Source organism: Podarcis tiliguerta (assembly GCF_965153285.1).
Source record: "Podarcis tiliguerta genome assembly, chromosome: 7".
NCBI classification, from domain to species: Eukaryota; Metazoa; Chordata; class Lepidosauria; order Squamata; family Lacertidae; genus Podarcis; species Podarcis tiliguerta.
The window spans coordinates 82,059,521-82,084,041 of NC_139540.1; the positions used below are offsets into that span (position 1 = coordinate 82,059,521).

Below are 24,521 nucleotides of genomic sequence, written 5' to 3' on the forward strand. Positions count from 1 at the left end.
ATTTCATAACATTTATTTATTTAAGGTATTTATTATGTCACTTTTCAGGCAGACGACACCGAGCAGTTTACAAAAGATGGTTACAAGCAGTGTGGGTTTTTTAAACGTTGCAATACATTTCAAATGCAGGCGTATGTTAAAGCAAAAGCTGGAACGGCTTCTTCTCTGCTCCCCTCAGGGCATTATGGTTTTCCAGAAGTGTGTGCAGTAGCAACTGGCGGCAGAAGGGGCCCTGCTGGGAACTAGATGGTGGCAACTCAGCAAAGTTTTTTTCTCTTTCTCAGGGAGTGAGATGGTCCTTCAGGGGGTGGCAGTTGAGGGAGGGAGCGAGGAGGCTAAAATACTGAATTTTTGCATTGCTGTAACATGCCCTGAGACCTTCTGGTGAAGGATGGGTAAGAAATTTTCTAAATCAGAATAACAACAACTCTTAATATTATCATCAGCACATAACAAACAATAACGCCCCATCTCTTGAGCAAAAAACGGATTTAATAATAATAATTTATTATTTGTACCCCGCCCATCTGGCTGGGTTTCCCCAGCCACTCTGGGCGGCTTCCAACAAAGATGAAAAATACACTAAAATGTCACATATTAAAAACTTCCCTGAACAGGGCTGCCTTCAGATGTCTTCTGAATATCAGGTAGTTGTTTATCACTTTGACATCTGATGGGGGGGCGTTCCACAGGGCGGGCGCCACTACCGAGAAGGCCCTCTGCCTAGTTCCCTGTAACTTGGCCTCTCGCAGTGAGGGAACCGCCAGAAGGCCCTCGGAGCTGGACCTCAGTGTCCGGGCAGAATGATGGGGGTGGAGACGCTCTTTCAGATATATTTAAGCCTTTGATATCAATATACCAATTGGTTTATACCAGCAGTGACAACACAACCCAGGAATCCTCCTATTTTTCTCCATGGCGGGGGGGTGGGGTGGAGAAGCAATCACTTCTCCCCCATTTTGCTGCTGCAATCATTTCCCTAACAAGCCAAGAGGCTGGATGACAACACTGGACTGCACCACAGAGTTTTCACATACAACTTTTTCTCAGCCCCCCCCACCCCCACTTTAGTATAGCTGCTCTGGGTTGCTCAGTCACAATTCCCCCCTCTTTATGCAATATGGATATAGTAATGACGGGCTTTATTTGCATTTGTAGGGTAATTTATTTTCCTCCCATGAAAATAAACCTGAGTTAGACCATGAACAACTCCTCCTGTCTATGCTGCTACTCTTTGCCTTTGGGTTGGTGCACAACTACCCAGTCACAGCTACGCTAAAGTCCTGGATTTCTCAATTATTTTCCCAGAACACTATTGCAAGATGAAAGAGCAGCTTCAAAATGAATCAGACAGTCCTTTCTTCATTGTCTGGATAAGGAACTTCCTGGGTTATTTCGAGGCTATTTGCTGTCCTTTCCTGGTGCATGTGTGACTAAATCAGGGACAGCTCTGATTTCACATTTTGGCTAAAAACACTGAAAAATGGGAGAAGGCTCATTTCTCACAAAGCAATTAACTAGAATAGTGCCTGCACATTAACAACTCCTAATAAGCTATCATTGGAGTATACGAACATAAAATGAAACCATTTCTTAAATATACACTCGAAAGAACAAACAAACCTGACCAGTGAAGGATAAAGAGTTCTTGTGGGTTCGTTATCTGTGAGTGACAGTTTTCATAACCAAGTGTGACCATTCACATATGAGCTGGTGCTAAGGATGACTTAGATCAGTGTTTCTCAAGCTTTTTAAACGGTTAGGTAACATAAACCTCCCACACACCCCTTCAAACCTGACTCCTGTAATTATTTTATTTGAATTTTTAATTGGATTGAAAGTTTGTGACTTATTTTTTTTCTTACACTATCCACATTTTAAAAAAAACCAACAACACTCCCATCCTTCCTGAGATCTTCATATGCCCCCTGGTTGAGAAACACTGATCTAGATTCTATAAAGAAACATTGTCAACAGTAGATACCTGGCATACAACTTGATGTTGATATAGTGCTCATGAAGTTTTTCCATGCAAGCTCAAGCAGTATGGACTGATGGAGACTCCGGTAGAGAATGGGATGATGAAATGTGTCTCTAGTCTAAAGACAAATGATACAGGATCTGATATAGCAGATCTGAGTCTAATCAGTTCCTAGATAGGAGGCTGCCTGGGAGCCTGGAGTTCTTTAATTCTAGTTACTACTAAATGGCACCAGCTTTACTGCGGAGTCTAATATAATTTCTGAGCACTTACACTTGTGCCACAAGATATATTTCTGGCCGTCTTCACTTTCTGTAGGTTGTTTGGACTGTTTGGATTGATTGGTTTGTGGACTGATGGCCTCTGAAAGTTGGACATCTCTTGTTGAGGAGATGAACTAGATTCATAACCAGGCTGAGGAAGGCATTCGGCCTGTGATTCTGTGCTCCTCTGCCTTCCTTCTCGTGCTTAGATTAATGGCTTTCTGATTTGATCCAACCATAGTTTGACATTATGTCTGACCTAACAAACTATTGTTTCCGTGAGTCCTCCAAACCAGGATTTCAAATCACAGTTGGATCTTGTTTTGCAATCTCTGATTGGACAACTCACTCAGACCAGTTTGCTGCTTTAAAGGCAATGGCAAATTGGTTTGATCAAACAAGTAAGTTAACCATTTAAACTGTAAGGGGAGGAAGAAGGAAGGGGAAACTCATGAGCACTTGACTTCTGATTACAGTTACAAGGTTCCTGCCTACGTACAGCATAAAGTGGAGAATGAATATTCATCTGCTATTTAGATTTATAATTATCCATAAGGATTTACTAATTATTTGACCGACAATGCCTTCCATCTGAGAATCGGCTTTTAATTTAGTTAGCAAATTATTTTTTCCCAAGATTCTTTAGAAATGGTTGGTGTTTTATATGCAGGAAATTGACATTGTGTCACAGACTTTAATGCCGTTGGCTGGAATCCAAAGAGCTCTTTTGGACACACTGTGGCCTTGGGCATGCCCAGCAAAGTTCTGGGTTGGTTGCCCTTGAACAAGAGACATACACCCTTCATTCCAACTGCAAGAAACACAAGTCAAAAGCTGCCTCAGACAATTTTATTTATTTCTTTATTGAATTTATATACCGCCCTGTACCCAGAGGTCTCAAGGCAGTTCACAGAACAAAATCAAAATATGAAACCACAATATATATAATCAAAAATTTAAACCACTTGTGTGGGTCTTTAATTGAGTCCTTGTCAGGGAAAAAGGTGGGGGATTGACTGATTGATTAAAACTCCCAGCTTTGTGCACCCCCACTTGGTGCAGACTTAACCCCACTGGTTGCAAATGTGAGCTAGACTGACAACCATCTTCCTATTTTTAGAAGTACATCACTCTAGTTTATAATATTTGGCTAAATTGACACCATTTTGTTCTGCCAAAGGAAGTGGTCCCAGCTGGCGGATGAGGTTCTTGCCAAATGGGACTTGTGATGGGCATAGTGTTGCGGGACACCAAGTCACACACTAGCATTTGTTCCAAATTGAAGAAGCAGAGTTGGGTCAAGCATAGGTCAAGTTCCAGATAAACAAAGCCAGGCAAAGTAGAGATTAAAGTCCTAAAGGCAAAGAAGCAAAATGGGTTGAACCTTGGATAGCACCAAGTAGAGCCTAGGCTAGAAGCAGACAGGTTAGGCTTGACTGTTGCTCCAGCAACCAGCAAATTCAGACTGGGCCTTAAAGTTCTGCAGCATCCTCAGAACAGCTAGCCCCACCACTGATGAGGGGAGTTTAGCCCATTTATAGAACGAGGGACTCTGGTGGCACTGGAGAAGTTGGTTGCGTATGGCCTCTGAGCTGGAGTCCTTACAATCAGAAGATGGTAATGCAGCTTCTTCAGACCGGAGAAGTTCTGGCATTTAAGGCTCCCTGCGTTGTAGAACTTCAGCATGCAGATATCAAAGACTGGTTCTTAGTCCAAGAAGTTCTCAATCCATGACCTCTTCCCCTGAGGCTGAGGAGTCCCATGTCATGACACATTTTATATATATTAAAAGTGTTTTGACAGGCAGCAGAACAGCAGCAGGGCTTCCTTCTTAAATTTCTAACTTAGATCTCCAATGCAAGCTTTTCTTTCTCACTTGACTCCTCATCTGCATTATAAATACTGGCTTACTTATGAACTTATTCAGTGTATGGGCAAGATCTCTAGCAAAGGAACCTTGGCCTTAGAGGTACTTTAAAATTCCTTTTTCCTTTTTAGCAGTGTAAAAGTCGCTTGTAATTCTGATGGTCTGAGCAAGGCAGGAGCAGTGGTGCTGAGCAAATGGCAGAGGCACCCCTGCCTTTGGGATTCTGCTGCTCCTGCTGATCAGGATAGATGATAGGAGGGCAGTAGGAAGGCTGCTTTCCTCTGCACCACCTCCTGCCGAAAACAGCAGAGAAGCCTGGATCAGCCCCATCACCAGTAGCTGGACTTGGTTTAGGACCCAGCGGATTTGATGGCTTTACACTTACAGCAGGAATATTGCTGGTGATAGTGTGTGTGGGGGGGGGGGCGCTTCATGGCAGCAGAGCCCTGGTCCCCTTAGCGGAGCCAGAAGAAGAGACACTTGACTCATCCTAGCCACCTCCAGCACAACAGCTTTTCAGCACAAATATTGTTTTCAGTCCTGGATGTCTCAAGTTTATGGGCTGTCCTGTTAGAAGAGTGCCAAGGAACTTCTACCAAATACCTTGGAAGCACCAATGTCATTTGGCGACAATACCTGGTTAGATGCACTAATGGTCTGTGTGACTTGGTATAAGGCGACTTCAGATACCTTCACAAAGCCTTTTTTCTCTCTCAACACACTGATTTTTGAAACAGCGTTGTGAAGAAACTATAGAGTGTGGCATTCAACCAGCTTTACTCAGAGAAGACCACTGAAATCAATGCACTTCGGTATGTTAATTCATTTCAGTGAGTTTACTCTGGTTAAAACTTAATTGAATGCAAGCCTTGGAACTTGCTCTTTGTGAAAGAAGCTAGTACTGGTTCAGCACTTTGACATTCATGTAAACAATTAGGAAATCCAAATTATTCCTTTGTCAGTTGCTTCCTTGCTGAAGCTGTGTTGCACCTGTTCTGAACCAGCTCAGCACACGAGGATTGCAGAAATCGTTTGGCAGTGGGGAAAAAGTGCCACGTGAATTCACGTTTATTTTTCTGAGCAGTGTTAATAGGTGCCCTTGCATTTTGTTTCTTTGTACCTCTCTCCCCCCCCCCCAAAGTGTTTTTGTATACTTATTAAGAAAATGGTGCCACAGCTCAGGAATCTGGACAGAGAACATCGAGGAAAATGAAGATTCTGGGTTCTGGTTTGGGCTAACTTTTTTCTAGTTCAGCTCTGTTCTCTTCTTCCCCTGGCAGTAATGGTAACAGCAGTAGCTGGAGCAGTCTTGGTTTAGAAGGAGATATGTATGAGGAGAATTTATCCTTTCCAACATCAGACAGGTTGGTCAAACCAAGACATTGAAACAGGCTAGTCCCTCATATATTAATGCATGAAGTCATAATTTTTCAAGACCGAATAAACTGGCATATATGAAATGTGATTCATTACCCACACGCTTTTCACCTGATCATGATTTTCCTTAACAAATTCATACTGAATGGGTCCATTTTACTGTGCTACAGTGTGACTGTCCCGACAAACATGTAAAATGCAACACTTTTATGCATGTTCTGCTTGCTATTCTAGATGCTTCCAATTATCTCTTCATAAAAAAGAGCTTGCTTCCTACAATATTTCTGTTTCCCCTTTTGTTTAATCATTTATTTCCTCCTAGTAATTAGAACCATTGCATATAATTCAGTGTATTATTACAATAATAACATATCTCCTTCTTAAAACTTCATATTTGAAAGGGAACGGTAGAATTTCTTTTAAAGTTTTATCTGGGAAATTGACAAGCCACGTGACAGAAAATGGCGTGAGAAGCAAAGCTTCCATTTTCACAATCATTCCTTGATACTTTGGTTAATTCATACTATGTTTTCCTCAAATGTCCTATTGAAGTTTCAGACCTTAATATTATCCTGCTTTGCATTAATTCTACCTTCCTCCCTTACAGTGATGGAACGGAAGACAAAGAGGAAGAGCTGAAAGATACAATTGAAGGTAACCTTAATAGGATGTATCTATTATTCTGTAGTTGATGTAAGAACGCTCTATTTATGTATCAGTTTGTATGAGACTTGTGTCAGCTGTTTCAAAGAATGACCTCTACATTTCGTAATAGCTTCTGGGCGGCTTCTGCTGAAGCTATTCCAGTTCATTTTTTTTCTAAGCAAAGTGTGAATATGGGGATGACCCAGCTCTATCTTAGGGACTTTGGAAATAGTTTCCCCCCCTAAAGTCCTAGAATGCTGACATTTTTATTGGCCAGCCAGATGAATCAGTGAAGTTCTCTCTTCTCAGGTTAGATACCTAGGGTGGAGTGTATATGTCAAAATTAGGATTTATTTAATTTGCTTAACCACAGCATGCACCACATTGGACAGTGGCCTTTCGTACATTAAACTGCATTTGCCATTTTGTTGCTGATTTAGGCAGTTTAGAGAGATCTTTTTGGAACTCTTTGCAGTCGGATTTGGTTTTCACTACCCTGAATAATTTTATATCTGCAATCTTGACCACCTCCCGGTTCAGCCCTGGCCCTCGGATCATGTACAGTGGTGCCCCGCAAGACGAATGCCTCGCAAGACGGAAAACCCGCTAGACGAAAGGGTTTTCCGTTTTTCAATGCGCTTCGCAGGACGAATTTCCCTATGGGCTTGCTTCGCAAGACGAAAATGTCTTGCGAGTCTTGAGATTTTTTTTCGCTCCCCACCCCCTTTTGCTAAGCCGCTAATAGCCTTTTAGCAGCTAATCCGCTAATCCCTTAAGCCTTTAATAGCCGCTAATAGCCGCTAATCCGCTAAGCCTCTAATAGGGTTGCTCCGCAAGACAAAAAAACCGCTAGACAAAGAGACTCGCGGAATGAATTAATTTCGTCTTGCGAGGCACCACAGTATTGCTTTACTGTATTGCTGTTATCTGAAGAGTGGGCCACCATAATTCGTTGAGTAAAATATTCTCACAGAGTATTCGGCTTCTCATCTTTATTCTCTTTCTTGCTTTCAATAGGGTTGGGAAACATAGGAAAGGCATTGGTTATCATAAATGTTGACATAGGGCCATGCCTGGTGGACTCCCAGCTGAGAATGGCCCTCCAGTGGCTGACAGCTTCCGAAGCAGAGGTGGCCGAGCTGCATTTCCATGACGATGTTCCAAAGGAGTTTGTTTCTGTGAGTAACGAAAGGGCTGTCATTGTACAAATTGCAGTTGCCCTCCTTCAGCTGTGTTTATCACGTTTTGTACTGCAATAAGCGAGAGTTCAAATACCTTCACAGGTCTAATCATGGATAGAATAATTAGTAAAAGGTAAAGGGACCCCTGAGGGACGCGGGTGGCGCTGTGGGTTAAAGCCTCAGCGCCTAGGGCTTGCCGATCAAGAGGTCGGCGGTTCGAATCCCCGCGGCGGGGTGCGCTCCCGTTGTTCAGTCCCAGCGCCTGCCAACCTAGCAGTTCGAAAGCACTCTCGGGTGCAAGTAGATAAATAGGGACCGCTTACTAGCGGGAAGGTAAACGGCGTTTCCGTGTGCGGCTCTGGCTTGCCAGAGCAGCGATGTCACGCTGGCCACGTGACCCGGAAGTGTCTCCTGACAGCGCTGGCCCTCGGCCGGCCTCTTTGAGTGAGATGGGCGCACAACCCTAGAGTCTGTCAAGACTGGCCCGTACGGGCAGGGTACCTTTACCTAAGTTCAGAAATCAGAATCCTTGGAACCCTAGACCTTGGAAAGAAGATGTGTATTTGAATTTCATTGTCCATCATAATTTCCAGTGTTTTATCTACTTATAAGCCTATCTGTATGGGACCCAGGTGGCGCTGTGGGTAAAAGCCTCAGCGCCTAGGGCTTGCCGATCAAAAGGTCGGCGGTTCGAATCCCTGCGGCGGGGTGCGCTCCCGTTGTTCGGTCCCAGCGCCTGCCAACCTAGCAGTTCGAAAGCACCCTTGGGTGCAAGTAGATAAATAGGGACCGCTTACTAGCGGGAAGGTAAACGGCGTTTCCGTGTGCGGCTCTGGCTTGCCAGAGCAGCGATGTCACACTGGCCACGTGACCCGGAAGTGTCTCCTGACAGCGCTGGCCCTCGGCCGGCCTCTTTGAGTGAGATGGGCGCACAACCCTAGAGTCTGTCAAGACTGGCCCGTACGGGCAGGGGTACCTTTAAAGGGACCCCTGAACATTAGGTCCAGTTGCGGACGACTCTGGGGTTGCGACGCTCATCTCGCTTTACAGGCCGAGGGAGCCGGCGTACAGCTTCCGGGTCATGTGGCCAGCATGACTAAGCTGCTTCTGGCAGACCAGAGCAGTGCATGGAAACGCCGTTTACCTTCCCGCCGGAGCAGTACCTATTTATCTACTTGCGCTTTGATGTGCTTTCGAACTGCTAGGATGGCAGGAGCAGGGACCGAACAATGGGAGCTCACCCCATCGCAGGGATTCGAACCGCCGACCTTCTGATCGGCAAGCCCTAGGCTCTGTTTTAGTTCACAGTGCCACCCACGTCCCCATAGAATAATTAGGTAACCCCCATTAACACTGCATCTAGAACTGTTTCCACAGCAACCTGGGTAGAACTAGAGCACGCATAGGCAAACTCTGACCTCCAGATGTTTTGGACTACACCTTCCATGATCCCTAGCTAACAGGACCAGTGGGCAGGGATGGTGGGAATTGTAGTCCCAAAACATTTGGAGGGCCGAGTTTGCCTGTGTCTGAACTAGAGCCTGAGCAGCGGCTAACTCAACTAACAAGTTAGTAGATTGGCTTGATAACACTGTTCCAGTCCAACTTGGATAGTCATTTCCGGAGGGTGATGCCGGGGGAGTGCTCTTTGGCCCCATGGAGCCTTCAATGTGGGGTTCCTCAAGGTTTGATTTTATCCCCCTGTGCTGTTTAACGTCTACATGAAATGACTGAGTGGGGTCATCCAGAGGTTTGGAGTAAGTTGTCAGCAACATGCTGGTGACAAACAGCTCTGCTTCTTCTTTACATCTGCAGGTGAGGCAAGTGCTGAAACAATTACATATCTTTAGGCATCAGGCAAAAACATTCCTCTTCTCCCAGGCCTTTGGCTAATTAAATAATCTGTGGCTTTTTAAACTGTGGCAGGGGTTATTGTTTTTGATGGTTATTATTTTTTTATGTTGTGATGGTATTTAATAAATATGTTTAAATTTAATAAATAAAATGACAGAACTTCGTGGCTGGGCTTGTAGTTGGAAATTTAATTTTCTGCTTTGTGGAACTTCATGCTTCTTAAATATTTAACTTGGAGTCAGTGGTTTCCTTTGATAATAGAGTAAATAATACCAGTGAAACCACACTTTTTGGACATGCATATTTTAGTGTTAATTTGTGCAACTGTGAAATGCTTATTTATTGGGGATGATGATAGATGTATGAATATTTGTTCAGCATTGGTTTTTTTGGGGGGCTGTTATCTGCTACCTACATTACCATGTAGCACAGATTTTTTGGGAGTGTCACCCTTAAGAATGGCATCTTTAAGAAAATCAGAGGAAATTCTGGACTTTGAGAGTGCCTTGTTTTTACAGCTGTAAAATATCAAAACGTTTCTGGCTTGTAATTTTAATACTGTGGTTGTTAGTCTGGATATATATTTTTATTTTAAGGAAAGAAGCTTAAAATTACTCGACTTGCAAATTTTATAAGTTAAAGAAAACAAATGGCTAATGCATTGGTTAGAAATACATCCTTTGTTGCTGGGATTGAAGCAGAGAATGAAGTGGAAGCAAGTTGTCCTTTATGTCAGGGATGCAGGACAATTTTAATTTTAAACATTCCTTCTCAAGCAGCCCTGCAGGGGTTGTGTACTAGCTGTGGGAAAATCCACCCTGCACTCTCAGCAGTTAGGCTTTCAGGGGAAAGCATTAAACATTTTTTCAAGCCTAGCTGCCCAAGCAGGGGTGTTGGTGTTGAGTAAGATCTTCATGGAAATTGCAGCTGAGGAGAGGAAGGATGCTTTTGAGCCCAGTTGCAGTGTCGGGGCAATTTTTGAGGGTCCCAGTTTGAGTGGAGGGGCAGGTCAAGGAAGGAACCCAGGACCAGATAAGGAAGCCCCACGGTGTATGTTTTAAGCCAAAGGGAAGTGCAGTGAAGGAAGACGATCGTAGTATTGTCATTTATCTTTTCAGCTTTACTTTTTAACGTAACCTCTTTTTGCTTTCTCTTCCCAGCTTTCAAAGAAACTGCAAGAGAGAGGCTGGAAAGTGGGAGACCTCTTTCAAGCAGTGCTGAAGTACTGTGAAGTAATGGAGAAAGTTGCTGATGGGGAGATAGCTCTAGGCAGCAAAACCTTTTTTGGGTGGCTTCAGGAACATGTCTGAATGCCATATGAGAAGATGCGCTGATTTCTTCATGCCTCCTTTGGGAAGAAGGAAGTGTGTGTCATATATTTTAATTAGCAAATGTACTATTTGTATTGTGATAAGCTTTGGGTTGAAAGTAAGCATAGCTGTCCTGTCAGGTGCTTTGAGATGCTCTGTATGCTTTTTAGCCCATCTTTTTATCTTCATCATAAGCCCCTCCATTCAGCCGGTGTGTGTGCACTTCTGGCTAGGCTGTGTTTTGCCTGCAGCAGCAGTGAGAAGGATGAGCTTTTGTGTGTTGTGTGTAATAAGGGTTTCATCTAAACTAGGGCAAAAAAAAAGTTATACCTCGCTCCTCCTACTTGTTTGCCTCTTTCTTTGTGTCCTTTTCCTCTTAACAAGCTCCAAGAGGTATTCAGAGTCCACTTGCAGTTTGCTTTTGCCACTTTCCCCAGAGCAAAGCAAGACTGCGTTGATCTCTGCTGCCTCTAAGGCCTAGCTGAACATGCAAGCAAATAGGAGGGTCTGCTCACTCTGACCTTTGAAGACTCTGGTGGAAGGTTGAATTCCTTGTAAATTGACTTCTCTTAGCAGCTAGAAAGAGCTGAGAGCATGCATTCAGATGTGTGTTCTCATTATATTTTGATATCTTTTTTGATATCTATGAAAAGTTCTATTTAAATAAAATGAACCCCCCCCCCCAGTTTGTATGTGAAACAAATATGTGCAAAGAAAAATAAGTGGGTTATTCTTAAATGCCTCCCAATAAAATATGACAGTAGCATCAAATGCACAAAAATTAATAGCCTACCAACAGCTGGATTTTTGTAGTTTATGAGCTGGTGTCAGGAAGCATCTTTGACTTTTGATCTCTGAAGTGCTGTCCCAGGACCAATGTTTCATCTTTATAAAGCAAGTTACATTTGGGACAGTTTGTGACAACATAAGCTTATGTTAAAGTAGATTGAACACAGCTTGTAAGAAAAATTGGCCTTAGCGTTGCACAGCCATTTTAATATACTCACTTTGGAGATGGAATGACAAGGTCTGTCCACCTGCGGAACATTTCTGTGCTGTAGCAGGATCGGGGCCATACTTCCAGCTCTGCCCCAAATGCATTGCCTCCTTCCTTTGACAGTCGTCTGTTGAGTCTGCTAAGGAATGCTAATGTCCGAGAAGCCTTTGCAGAGAACCAGATTCAGCATGGGAATGTTGAAGGAAGGGCATTGGGAGGGGGGCTAAAATGTTGCCACAGCCCTGCTTCAACATGGGAATGTCCTACAGGCAAGCAATGTGTGAATAAGACAATAGGTTAGAAATAATGGGTTTCTTCGCAATTGCAGTCTGGGACAGGTTGACGTAGTTTGACACTGAGATGGGTGGAGCTTTGCCCTCAATCCATATCAGTGCTTAATCTTAGGACAACAACTACCTTGTGTCTTATCCTGGGCTGGAGGGCAGCAGTATGACTTTGGCATTGAACTCCAGCAAAAACAGAGGAGATCTTTGATAATCAAATCCCAAAGGAGGGCCGACGCATCTGGAAGCAAAAGTCTGCTGCTGTTCCTCCCCTATGACTTCAGCTTCATTCAGGTTATGTCACCTCAAGTAAAAATGCATTTCCCTTGTTTCATTGAGCATTGCTTCTCTCAATATTATTTTAGCATGCTTCTGGTCCCTTTTTTCACTTTGGTTTTGAGACGTCTTTGTACATTCCTGTTAAAGCCGAAGTTGTATTTTAGGCTGTTATTGTCTGTTGTAACGTTGAGTATTTTTTCATGCCAAGCGTTTATGAATAGCCGGGAATGCAGCTGATTGGATCAGTTACGCAGAGTTAGGGCAACTCGCAGCCTGGTTTGATCTTGAGGAAGTTTACTTCAAAGGAAATTCTACCAAAGTCCAAGTAAATGTTTTTAGGATTGTGGTATCAGTTGGCCATTGATAAAGGCAGTCAATGAATTTTGACTTTTTGCACTTTTTGCATCTTGAGGCCTCAATTTGAAGAGCAGCCTCCCTCTGTTGACCCCCTTTTAAACCCCTAACAGCTTTGTACTGTGAAATCTGTGGCTGCTTGAGGGGTGAGAAACAGCTCCTAGCCCAGTGATCACAGTGAAGGTGGCCGAGGCATCAATTCCCGAATCCCCTTCTCCACAGTACTGTTGCACTTGAGCCTAATGGTTTCTTTGCTGCACACCTTGGTGTGGCACAGATCTCGTGCCTGTAAAAGGCAAGCTGACATTATTCAGGTACAGTTTCCCATGGCACACACCTGCAGGGCCGGAAACCTTGCCTGCTCAGTTTTTCTCCTGGACTACAGTTTGAAGGCACAGAAGCTGTAGTGAGGAGTGGATGACAACTAGAAACAGTGCTGTAGAACAGCTGGGAAAGGGACATTAAGAAGCCCTTGCTGCCTTCCTCCTGGGACTCTGAAACCCACTTAAGTAGCTCACATACCTCCAAATGAGAAAGCTGGGGATTAAGGAGCCTCGGAAGCACCAGCTGTATGAAAGACAGCTTGGAAAAGGAACTCTTGATAGCTTGGAAGCTCTTGGATAGCTTGGAAAGATAGCTTGGAAAAGAATCCTCTCCAAGATTCTTCACAGAGTCTGGTGTTTCCGAGAAGAGCTACAGGACTTGAGGTCTACATCACCCCAAAACCCAGCTGAAGTGAAGGTTAAAGCCTTGGTTTTCACCTAGTCTGAACAGCAAGCAAAAGGTGCTTTGCCGCAGCTGCGTTTTGCTTAGTACTTAGGGTTGCTTTCTTACGTTTTTCTTACATGGAGAACACAGAAATGTGGTTTCCTTGTCTTCCCAGAACGTGTCAGATACTTGTGTGAATGATGGCCGCGTGTGTTAAACTGCATATACTTTTCACACTTCTTCCTGCGCAGAAGTGCTTTCTGTCCAGGAAATGCGTAACATGCAGCTAAAAAGCAATTTGAATAATTAACAGTTGTTTATATCTCTGTGTAGCGAATGAAGCAAACAAGATCTTTCCCTGTGTAATGACGACTTTTTGTTTTTTGTTTTTTGAAATGTGGTAATACACTTAGTTGTGAGATGTGAATTTCAAGTTGCACTAACCTCGTCTTTGTTGAAGCAGTCTCTTAAAATAAATTATATATAAACATATTAGGTACTGCGTAATGCTTTCTGGTTATTTATCATGTAAATTGTCAGTTTTCTTTTTTCTCTTCCAAACAAGGTAAAGGTAAAGGGACCATTAGGTCCAGTCGTGACCGACTCTGGGCTTGCGGTGCTCATCTCGCTTTATTGGCCGAGAGAGCCGGCGTACAGCTTCCGGGTCATTTGGCCAGCATGACTAAGCCGCTTCTGGCGAACCAGAGCAGCACACGGAAACACCGTTTACCTTCCCGCCGGAGCGGTACCTATTTATCTACTTGCACTTTGATGTGCTTTCGAACTGCTAGGTTGGCAGGAGGAGAGAATGAGCAACGGGAGCTCACCCCGTCACAGGGATTCAAACCGCCGACCTTCTGATCGGCAAGTCCTAGGCTCTGTGGTTTAACCCACAGCACCACCCGCGTCCCCTCTTCCAAACAAAGGTAGGACTTAATTGTATGGGGATTCTTGGATGGGAGCGTTTGTAGTTCCAGACATGTTGCCTGAAAGCAGCTACAGAAACTTGCAGTTGCCCTGAGATTGCAGAAGCAAAGGAGAAAGACATGATGGCTCCATCCATTGGCTAACTGCTACTCAGGCAACGACACCAGCAAGGAGATATTAGACTGGCCCTAAATGAACATAAGAAGCCCGTTGGATCAGGGCAGTGGCCCATCAAGTCCAGCCTCCTTTTCTCACAGTGGCCAACCAGATGTCTGGGGGAAGCCTACAAGCAGAATCTCCTTCCTTGTAACTTGAAGCCATGGGTTCGGATCCTACCCTCTGGAGCAGGAGAAAACAAGCTTTCATGTGGCAGCCCTTTAGATATGTGGCTATCCTATCTCCTCTCAGTCTCCCCCTTTGCAGGCTAAACATACCCAGCTCCCTCAATCATTCCTCGTGAGGCTTGGTTTCCAGACCCTTGATCATCTTGGATGCCCTCCTCTGCACCCGTTCCACCATGCCAATATCCTTAAATTGTGGTGCCCAGAACTGGACACAGGACTCCAGGTGTGGTCTGACCAAGGTAGAATAGAGAGGTACTATTTCCTTGATTACACCTCTCTTTATGCAGCCTAGAATAGCATTTGCTTTTTCTGCAGGTGCATCACACCGTTGACTCATATTAAGCTTGTGGTGTATTAAGAACCCTCAATCCCTTTGCTGCCTAAGCGTTGAACATTTCATTTGCCCCTATAAAAATTCATTTTGCTAGTTCAGGCCCAGTTCTCCAACCTGTTAAGGTCATTTTGAATTCTGATTGTGTCTTCTACGGCATCAGCTACTACCAGTTTGGTGTCATCTGCAAATAGGATGAACATCCCCTCAATTCCATCGTCAAAGTTGTTTATAAAGATGTTGAACAACAACGGGCCCAGGTCAGAACCCTGTGGCACTCCACTTATCCCCTTTTCCCAGGATGATGAGGAACCATTGGTGAACACTCTGGGTTCAGTTAGAGATTTCTCTGGCATGACTTGATTTTGAGAAACCCATGCTGGCTCTTATGAATCTCTTGTTGGCATCCAACAATGGAAGGAGACAATGGAAGAGTGGGCCTTGCAAGTAAAATAAAACCATTTGAGAGTTACAATTCCTGCTGTGACTGTACAGACTGATATGGGAGAGACATGTTTTCTTGCATAGAATCATAGAGTTCGAAGAGACCACAAGGGCCATTGAGTCCAACCCCCTGCCAAGCAGGAAACACCATCAGAGCACTCCTGACATATGGTTGTCAAGCCTCTGCTTAAAGACCTCCAAAGAAGGAGACTCCACCACACTCCTTGGCAGCAAATCCCACTGTCGAACAGCTCTTACTGTCAGGAAGTTCTTCCTAATGTTTAGGTGGAATCTTCTTTCTTGCAGTTTGGATCCATTGCTCCGTGTCCACTTCTCTGGAGCAGCAGAAAACAACCTTTCTCCCTCCTCTATGTGACATCCTTTTATATATTTGAACATGGCTATCATATCACCCCTTAACCTCCTCTTCTCCAGGCTAAACATGCCCAGCTCCCTTAGCCGTTCCTCATAAGGCATCGTTTCCAGGCCTTTGACCATTTTGGTTGCCCTCCTCTGGACACGTTCCAGTTTGTCAGTGTCCTTCTTGAAGTGTGGTGCCCAGAACTGGACACAGTACTCCAGGTGAGGTCTGACCAGAGCAGAATACAGTGGCACTATTACTTCCCTTGATCTAGATGCTATACTCCTATTGATGCAGCCCAGATGGGTTGCAGGTGGGGCAGATGAAAACATCCAGTCTTGCTGCTACGGGCGCACCATGGCACCTCCCTCTGTGCTTCTCTCAGCAGTCATTCTTCCTCTGGTCACTGCTATTGATGCATGACCTGTCTGTCTCCAGGCGCTGTGATCGTCTGGAAGGAATTCCTACACTGTGGGGTTAAATGTTGCCAGCTTTCATGGCACATTTGCAGACATCTTTGTAACACAGAGTGGGTCAGCCAACTGGCCTAGCACGTCTTGGTAATCCTGCCATCTTTCATTCTGTGAACATGACCCAAGCCAGTGTAGACATTGCTGATACAGGAATGTGAACAAGCTAGGAACATGGGCTTCGGAGAGCACATCTTGGTTTGATATCTTGCCTTGTGATGCCCAAAACCATCTTGACACAGCATATATGGAAGGCATCGCTCCTGGAGAATGTAAGTTGCCCACGATTCACTTCCATAAAGCAGCGTACTCAACACACAAACCTGGTAGACCAAGCATCCCCAACCTGTGGCTCTCCAGATGTTTTAGCCTACAACTCCCATGAGCCCTAGCTTATAGGCCTAGTGGTCATGGATGATGGGAATTATAGTCCAAAACATCTGGAGGGCCGAAGGTTGGGGATGCCTGCGGTAAGCCTTCATCTTGGTATTGGTCATAAGCATCACATGCTCCCATGCCCCTTTTGGAGAGATGGGCCATTGGTGTAACTGCCTTGCCAATACCAGCATCAAGCTGGTTATAGTGGAGCCCAGGTAGACAAAACCCTCTACCACCTCAAGTGTGTGGTCACCAATGCTGATAATGTGGAGAACCAGCAATCTTGGATCTTGGTCTTTGCTGATGGTGAGGCATGCTTGGGCCAAACAGATAGTGAGTTTCTGTAGAGCTTTCTCAGAATGCGCTGTCAAGGCTGCGTCATCTGCAAAGCACATCTCTCAGGTAAGAACCCATCATACTTTGGTATGGAGCTGTGCCACGTTGAAGAGACCCCTGTCTTCAGTATACAGTATACACCGTCTTCAGTCGAACTGAAGGCATAGAAGAGCCAACGGGCACAAAAATATGCCAAAGAGCTGGAGCGAGAACACCTATTCCACACTGCTCTTTATGGGGGACGTTTCTGAGGATGAACTGCCATACTGGACAGTGCAGCGCATGTTAGGAATCACAGCATCCTTTTTCTAAGTGCTCAAAATACCAGCTGCTGAATTCTCTGTTCTAGGGCCTTTTCTGGTATTGATGTCAAGCTCATTGGTTGTTGGTTACTTGGGTTGTCTTCTCCTCCCCCCTTTGTGAAGATGGGGACATCTGCCCACCTCCACTGTGCAGGAACCTCACCTGCTCCAAGAATTCTCAAGAGTACATATGGTACAACAAGACTGAGGAGACTTCACCCCTCCCATATCCAAGAATTTGCTGGTGTGCTCTGCTAATTCTCCAGAGAGGAGGGGGCAGTTTCTGCTCTCTACTTATTCTGCTCCAGCCTCTCATCAAAGAGAGAGAGAGAGACTGAGTGTTAGAGAGAGATCGTGTGTATAGATAAGGTTGCTGCTAAGAGCAGCTGCAGACACTCAGTGCAGTTCAGCATTTTTCACTTAGACCTCATTTAGCTCTGTACATAGTTGTGTATTATAGTTGTAGATAGAATAAAGAAGATATTCTACAGAGCTGCTCTCCGAGTCGTTTATGCTCTGCTATACTCTGCTGTACGACGACTGTCTTCTTGTGGAAGTGAATCCGGTGCTCACAACTCTAAGCTGTGAGTCCACAGCACTTTGACCTGTTCCTGTGCAGAAGGTGGTCTCTGGAAGTGCTACCCAGCTCGTCTGGCCCAGTCGGGGCTGAAGTGTGTGAGTCCAGTTGGTGGCACTGGCTCAAGGGCGATGCTGACAAAGACACCACCTTAGGACAGTCTTATGTACACAGGCCTCCTCTCCAAACAGCAAATGTTAAGCCCCTTGTTGAAGAGTTGCTGTCCGAGTCTCGCTGCCTCCTTGTTCTCTGGGCGCATAGTGCAGCTGGGCTGGTTAACCACACAGCTAGTCAGGCTCTTCCTGCTTCTTCAAGGATGAGCTGGGTAAATAGGAATACAAAAACACTGAAAAATGCTAAGTGGCCATCTCTCCACCATGGAAACTTCAAATCCACAAGAGATGATGTTGGTTTTGAAGAGTGGACTGAAAAGAAAAATAATGACTAGACAAGAATGTCTCCATGGAAAATTAACTGAAGAAGCTGCTAATTAGAGCAGAATCGCTAGAGGAAAATTATTTCCAGGCCATGCTAAACATTTATCAGATTAAACTCCCTTCAACAGATGGAGTTACATCAATCAAATCAAAGGAGGAGCATAATTTGGTGCTTTAAAGCTTTTAACTGTATTTAAGCCTGTGAACCTAATTATTCTCACTTTACTAATGATGACTATGGGCCTGAGAGAGCGAGATAAGTGAACCAGGGTTTAAATCCAGATATTCTGTGTCTAAATCCCACAGCCCTCTTCCATGCTTTGATTTCAGAGTAGTTACACGTATACCACATTATTGCATAAAAAAAAGAAAAAAGGCCCAAACTTGCTGTGTATACAGCTGAATTTTAGCCTGACAAGGAGCCTTGGAGGAAAGGTTTGCGCCCCCTCCCTGCCCTAGCCTTTGTACACTTTGCTTTCCCAACGGTGACTTGAAATATTTTTAGCTGCACTTTAGAAATAATTCTGTTGTTCTGCTCTGTCAAATTAAACATCTCTCCTAGTACTTAAGAGCATGACACAAATGTTTGCTTAGCCTCCCTCTCCTCCTACCTTTTTCTTTTCTGTTGCTTTTCCACTTCTCCTGGAAACAAGATTCCCAGAGATTCAAGCTTATCAGTGGTTCATAGTTTGTATTGTAGCAGCCCCCCCCCATCATTCAGTTTGTACAAACTTCACACACACTCACACTCACACACTACATACGCTACACTTCTGTTATAAATTCATAGAAAATCAACCATACATCGGATTTGCACTGTTCCACTTTTATTTTACTCCATGAAGGAAAGACTACAAAATGGGGAAGGTTTGATACAGGGCGCCATAATCCCTTCACCATACCAGCACACCCACAGGAGCCCTGCCCAGTTGCTATGCCAACCCTGATGATCCCAGACAGAAGTCAATCAAGATCACAAAGAACTTGCATATGGGAGTGGATTCAGCATGATCAGATCTTCCCTCAGGGGGCAGGAAACTGCGACTACCTTTTGTCTTCAGAAAATGACTTATGGGGAGGGGTAGAAGGGAACCAGCCAGGTGACAGGACACTCAGGTTACCACCACAACTCCTCCCTCAACCCCTCCTTTCTGTAATGTTTCTGGGGGTGGGCTTGACCTAGAGGATGGGAATTTCAAAAGTTTTTATAAGGTCTTGCACACCATTTTCTGGGTCTTTCCTCTCTCCTGTGAGTGAGGGGAACACCCTGCTGCAACAGTTCAATAAAGGCCAAGCCTACAGGCTGCTGATTTGCTCCAATTTACTCTGGTTGGTGTCTTTACTTTTTGTCCAAGGGAGCCCTCGGATTTTTCCGGTAACAGTTTACAACTGGATCAGGAGTCAGGACAACTTCCAAGGTAGCCGCAAGCTCAAGCCTGTAAATTCTTTTTCATTTTTTAAAAATGTTGGTACATTTAAGGTGGGGAGGGAGAGGAGAGTCAGCCAGTTGTTCTATTTTGAAGGCCAGATCTTTCGGCCTTACTTTCCCCTGGTAAATAAGCTCAGAGCCCTTGGTTTTGCTCCACATCTGCTTTCAGCATTCCCGGTGCCCCAGGGTTATTTCCCCCACATGTTAGCCTTGAATAATTTGTAAGACCTGGGAGTATTTAGATTAATGGTTGCAGAAGAAAAAGCAGAAGAAATGCATTTACAGTGCAAATCAGTGTTCTGCGCTCCTAAGTTTGGCAATTAATTGTTTAATTAATTACCAATACAAACGGTGGAAACTGTTTTTCGTGCATTGGTCATTTAATTAAACTGACATGTTATATTTTTATTATTTGTTCATTGTTTAGATGGAAGAAAAAAGGAAATAATTCTTATAAGTGTTACCGGAAAAATCCGAGGGCTCCCTTGGACAAAAAGTAAAGACACCAACCAGAGTAAATTGGAGCAAATCAGCAGCCTGTAGGCTTGGCCTTTATTGCAACAAGGTGTTCCCCTCACTTGCAGGAGAGAGAAAAGACACAGAAAATGGTGTGCAAGACCTTAGAAAAACTTTTGAAATTCCCATCCTCTAGGTCAAGCCCACCCCCAGAAACATCATGCATACATTACAGAAAGGAGGGGTTGAGGGAGGAGTTGTGGTGGTAACCTGAGTGTCCTGTCACCTGGCTGGTTCCCTTCTACCCCTCCCCATGAGTCATTTTCTGAAGACAAAAGGTAGTCACAGTTTCCTGCCCCCTGAGGGAAGATCTGATCATTGTCCTTTGTTCCAGTCTGTGCTGAATCTACTCCCATATGCAAGTTCTTTGTGATCTTGATTGTCTTCTGTCTGGGATCATCAGGGTTGGCATAGCAACTGGGCAGGGCTCCTGTGGATGTGCTGGTATGGTGAAGGGATTATGGCACCCTGTATCAAACCTTCATGGAGTAAAATAAAAGTGGAACAGTGCAAATCTGATGTATGGTTGATTTTCTATGAATTTATAACAGAAGTGTAGTGTATGTAGTGTGTTAGTGTGAGTGTGTGTGAAGTTTGTACAAACTGAATGATGGGGGGGGGGTTTCCTGCTACATAAGAAAGCACAAAAGAGTGCCTTGAACTAAAATAGTAGTAGCAGAAGCAGTAATAATAAAATAATAATAATAATAATAATAATAATAATGTAATTCTAATTTTTGTATTACTTATATTAAAATAAAGAAAAATGATGTTCGTCTCCCAAAGACCAATGGATGCTTTACCATTTTGACTAGAGTGGGTATGCTTTTACTCCTACATAATTCGCAAGTTTCCAAACGGACATATTCATACATCTTTGATCTCTGGTCAACCATCAACAGGATCTGAGTGTGCTTCTAAGTCTTTGGATAACAGAGTCTGGCAGCAATGATAATGTATATTAAAAAATTACAGTGGCTTTGATACCACTTAATTTGGGAAATTTAGCATGGCCCAATCTTAGTATGTGTTCTCCAGAGAACCACCAATAACCACACCTCTGGTTCAATTACAGTATTTATTTATAAGCAAATGATGGTTTTATTGCAATGAAAGAATAAATGATCCTTCTGATATATCAAATTTCCTCTTATTCCTGAAAATGATAGCTCTTGTGGGGTGGTTTGTGCTGCAGAGAAGCAGCCAAGCCTCGTGTTCATTGCAAATCTAGTATGAAATTATGGGATGTGAGAACCATTTGTGTTGGTAGCACTCAGCTTTTCAAGGAGGTGAGCTGCAAGGCCTGTGTGTGTTTCAGATCAGCACCTTGCTCAGGGAATTTAGTAACTGAACTCATTTCTGACTCATTGCATCTCTCTCTATATGGCACAGAAAACATCATAGAATCATAGAGTTGGAAGAGACCACAAGGGCCATCGAGTCCAACCCCCTGCCAAGCAGGAAACACCATCAGAGCACTCCTGGTTGTCAAGCCTCTGCTTAAAGACCTCCAAAGAAGGAGACTCCACCACACTCCTTGGCAGCAAATTCCACTGTCGAACAGCTCTTACTGTCAGGAAGTTCTTCCTAATGTTTAGGTGGAATCTTCTTTCTTGTAGTTTGGATCCATTGCTCCGTGTCCGCTTCTCTGGAGCAGCAGAAAACAACCTTTCTCCCTCCTCTATGTGACATCCTTTTATATATTTGAACATGGCTATCATATCCCCCCTTAACCTCCTCTTCTCCAGGCTAAACATGCCCAGCTCCCTTAGCCGTTCCTCATAAAGCATCTTGGATGTATAATTTTCGATAACCAACAAATTAACAATTTGGCAGTTTCACAACCTGTTATGGACTGGTACTGTATCTAAACATTTCTGGCCTTTAGCCAACATATTTATGAATTGCTTCCAGATTGCTTACCTATTTTTGTGTCCTCTGAATGCTTCAATTCCCCTCTCCCTTGGGCCCAATAATTATCAAAGACCGTAGACAAAGGCTCTGAAATTACACCTGCAAGCTCCTTTAGTACCCTTGGATGCAGCTCATCAGCCCCTGGAGATTTGAATTCATTTCAAATAGCTAGGTGTTCCCTTACAACTTCCCACTGGCGTAGCGTGGGGGGTGCGGGGGGGGCCGGCCGCACCGGGCGCAACATCTGGGGGTTAGGGTTAGGGGGCGCAAATCCACGGGTTAGGGGGTGCAAATTACTTGCCTTGCCCCGGGTGCTGACAACCCACGCTACGCCACTGCAACTTCCTGTCCTATCTTTGCCGTTACTTCGCCTGTTTTTTTGGCATGGGTTTTGCTGCCTCTCCAGACATCGTTGCCAAATGGGTTGCCATGACGGTTGCCAGGATAAGGATGACAGCCTTAGTCTCTGCTTGAATGCCGAGTGCCATTTTGAATCGAGATGGTGAACCAAAATTTGACTCCGGTGTGACTTCGCCAAATCTTTAAAAAGTACAGTGGTACCTCAAGTTACACACGCTTCAGGTTACAGACACCGCTAACCCAGAAAGAGTACCTCGGGTTAAGAACTTTGCTTCAGGATGAGAACAGAAATCGTGCGGCGGTGGCACGGCAGCGGGAGGCCCCATTAGCTAAAGTGGTGCTTCAGGTTAAGAACAGTTTCAGGTTAAGAACAGACCTCCGGAACAAATTAAGTACGTAACCAGAGGTACCACTGTACATTATGTTTTGGATTTTAAAAGTACCTGAGCAGCGCCAGGCACTGACTGCTAGTCCTGACTCCCTCCTTTGGCAATCCTCACAGAACTCTAGCCCAATGGTTGCCATTTATCTGATTTGAATTAATTAATTTTATAATGAAATGATTTTAGAATGTTTAATCATTTTACTGTTGTTAGCTGCTCAGAGCCCGGCTTCGGCTGGGGAGGGCGGGATATAAATAAAAATTATTATTATTATTATTATTATTATTATTATGATGGAATGGCCGGAGGGGCTGATGGGAACTGGAGTCTAACAACATCAAGAGGGCCTCATCCCCTCTGCCTGTTCTAAATGCTAAGTGTGAACAGGATAATGGCTTTCAAGCAGGTTCACATTATTCAAGAACATGTTGTTGTTTAGTCATTCAGTTGTGTCCGAATCCTCGTGACCCCATGGACCAGAGCACGCCAGGCACTCGTGTCTTCCACTGCCACCCGCAGTTTGGTCAGATTCATGTTTGTAGCTTCGAGAACACTGTCTAACCATCTCATCCTCTGTCGTCCCCTTCTCCTTGTGCCCTCCATCTTTCCCAACATCAGGGTCTTTTCCAGTGAGTCTTCTCTTCTCATGAGGTGGCCAAAGTATTGGAGCCTCAGCTTCACAATCTGTCCTTCCAGTGAGCACTCAGGGCTGATTTCCTTAAGAATGGATGCTTGCTGTTATATTCAAGGGCTGTTTTTACCCTTAGCGATTTGGCAGTCTTAGGCCTTTGCAAGCAGCACAGTATTGGGATTTAATGACAGTGGTGGCTCTTCTTACCACCAAAAGCACAGCCTGTGGGGTGCCCGGCAGCCTCCTACCATCCTCTCCCCCTGGGTGGTACTCAGTTCATCTGGCGTCTCTCCAAAAAGCAGGGCTGACGCTTTCGTTCCTTGCCAGCGTGTGTGGGCAATCACTTTTCAGAACATTCAGTTCATCCTCCATGAAATAGAGGATTTGTTTTTTTTTGTTATTGTTTTCATATATATAAAAAAACCAGCTTCCATTATTTCAGCATCTTGCAACAGCATAAACAAACCCTGTCACCTTAAGGCATTTGGAGGAAATGAGTACATGTTTGTAATTATTGGTTTATGTTCTACTTCATTCATTTCTGTGGTGAGCAGAATATATGTTTATACCTAGGCTAAATAACTTGAGATGTAGACCAGGTCATGATAATATCTTTACAGGGGGAGCATAAAGCTGGGGCAAGCAGGTCATATTTTAAAAGTGTTGTGTTCCTCATTGGTAGTGCTGGAGGGTGATGTGCAAGTGGGTAGGTCAAAAAATCTTTGGCTTTTGCTGCCCATCTGTATTGACCTCTACCCAAGTTATGCAACAGAGCACTGAAGGAATAAACAATGCCATTTTTCCTAGTTGGAGACAAAGGGGTGGACCTTGGTATGGGGAATTAGCAGCGAAGGGCCTCTGTTCAGCCCTATACAGTGGTGCCCCGCAAGACGAATGCCTCGCAAGACGGAAAACCCACTAGACGAAAGGGTTTTCCATTTTGGAGGTGCTTTGCAAAACAAATTTGCTATGGGCTTGCTTCGCAAGACGAAAATGTCTTGCGAGTTCCTGCGGGGTTTTTTTCCCTCCCCCCCTTTTTCCCAAGCCACTAAGCCGCTTAACAGCTGATCGCTAAGCTGCTTAACAGCTGATCGCTAAGCCGCTTAACAGCTGATCGCTAAGCCGCTTAACAGCTGATCGCTAAGCCGCTTATCAGCTGATCCACTAAGCCCGCTAAGCCGCTAATAGCCTTTTAGCAGCGAATCCGCTAATCCCTTATGCCTTTAATAGCCGCTAATAGCGCTAAGCCGCTAAGCCGCTAATGGGCTTGCTTCGCAAGAC

At 44.4% G+C, this 24,521-nt stretch overlaps 1 protein-coding gene across 5 annotated transcripts in view; it reads left to right on the forward strand.

Moving 5' to 3' along the window:
- Positions 1–13,592, forward strand: part of AKAP11 (A-kinase anchoring protein 11) — a 44,387-nt gene extending 30,795 nt beyond the window's left edge. For 2 of the 5 annotated variants that reach the window (XR_014513121.1, XR_014513123.1), the window contains 4 exons: positions 6,096–6,142; positions 7,151–7,311; positions 10,329–12,961; positions 13,017–13,592. Coding sequence is in view for 2 of the 5 variants with exons in the window: in XM_083448523.1 (XP_083304649.1) it covers positions 5,392–5,475; positions 6,096–6,142; positions 7,151–7,311; positions 10,329–10,478 (442 nt within the window). In the remaining 3 variants the exon portion in view is untranslated. Of the gene's footprint in view, positions 1–5,391; positions 5,476–6,095; positions 6,143–7,150; positions 7,312–10,328; positions 12,962–13,016 lie in introns of those variants that run through there. The other 3 variants (XM_083448523.1, XM_083448522.1, XR_014513122.1) reach the window with 2 other exon arrangements.
- Positions 13,593–24,521: the final 10,929 nt, after the last annotated feature.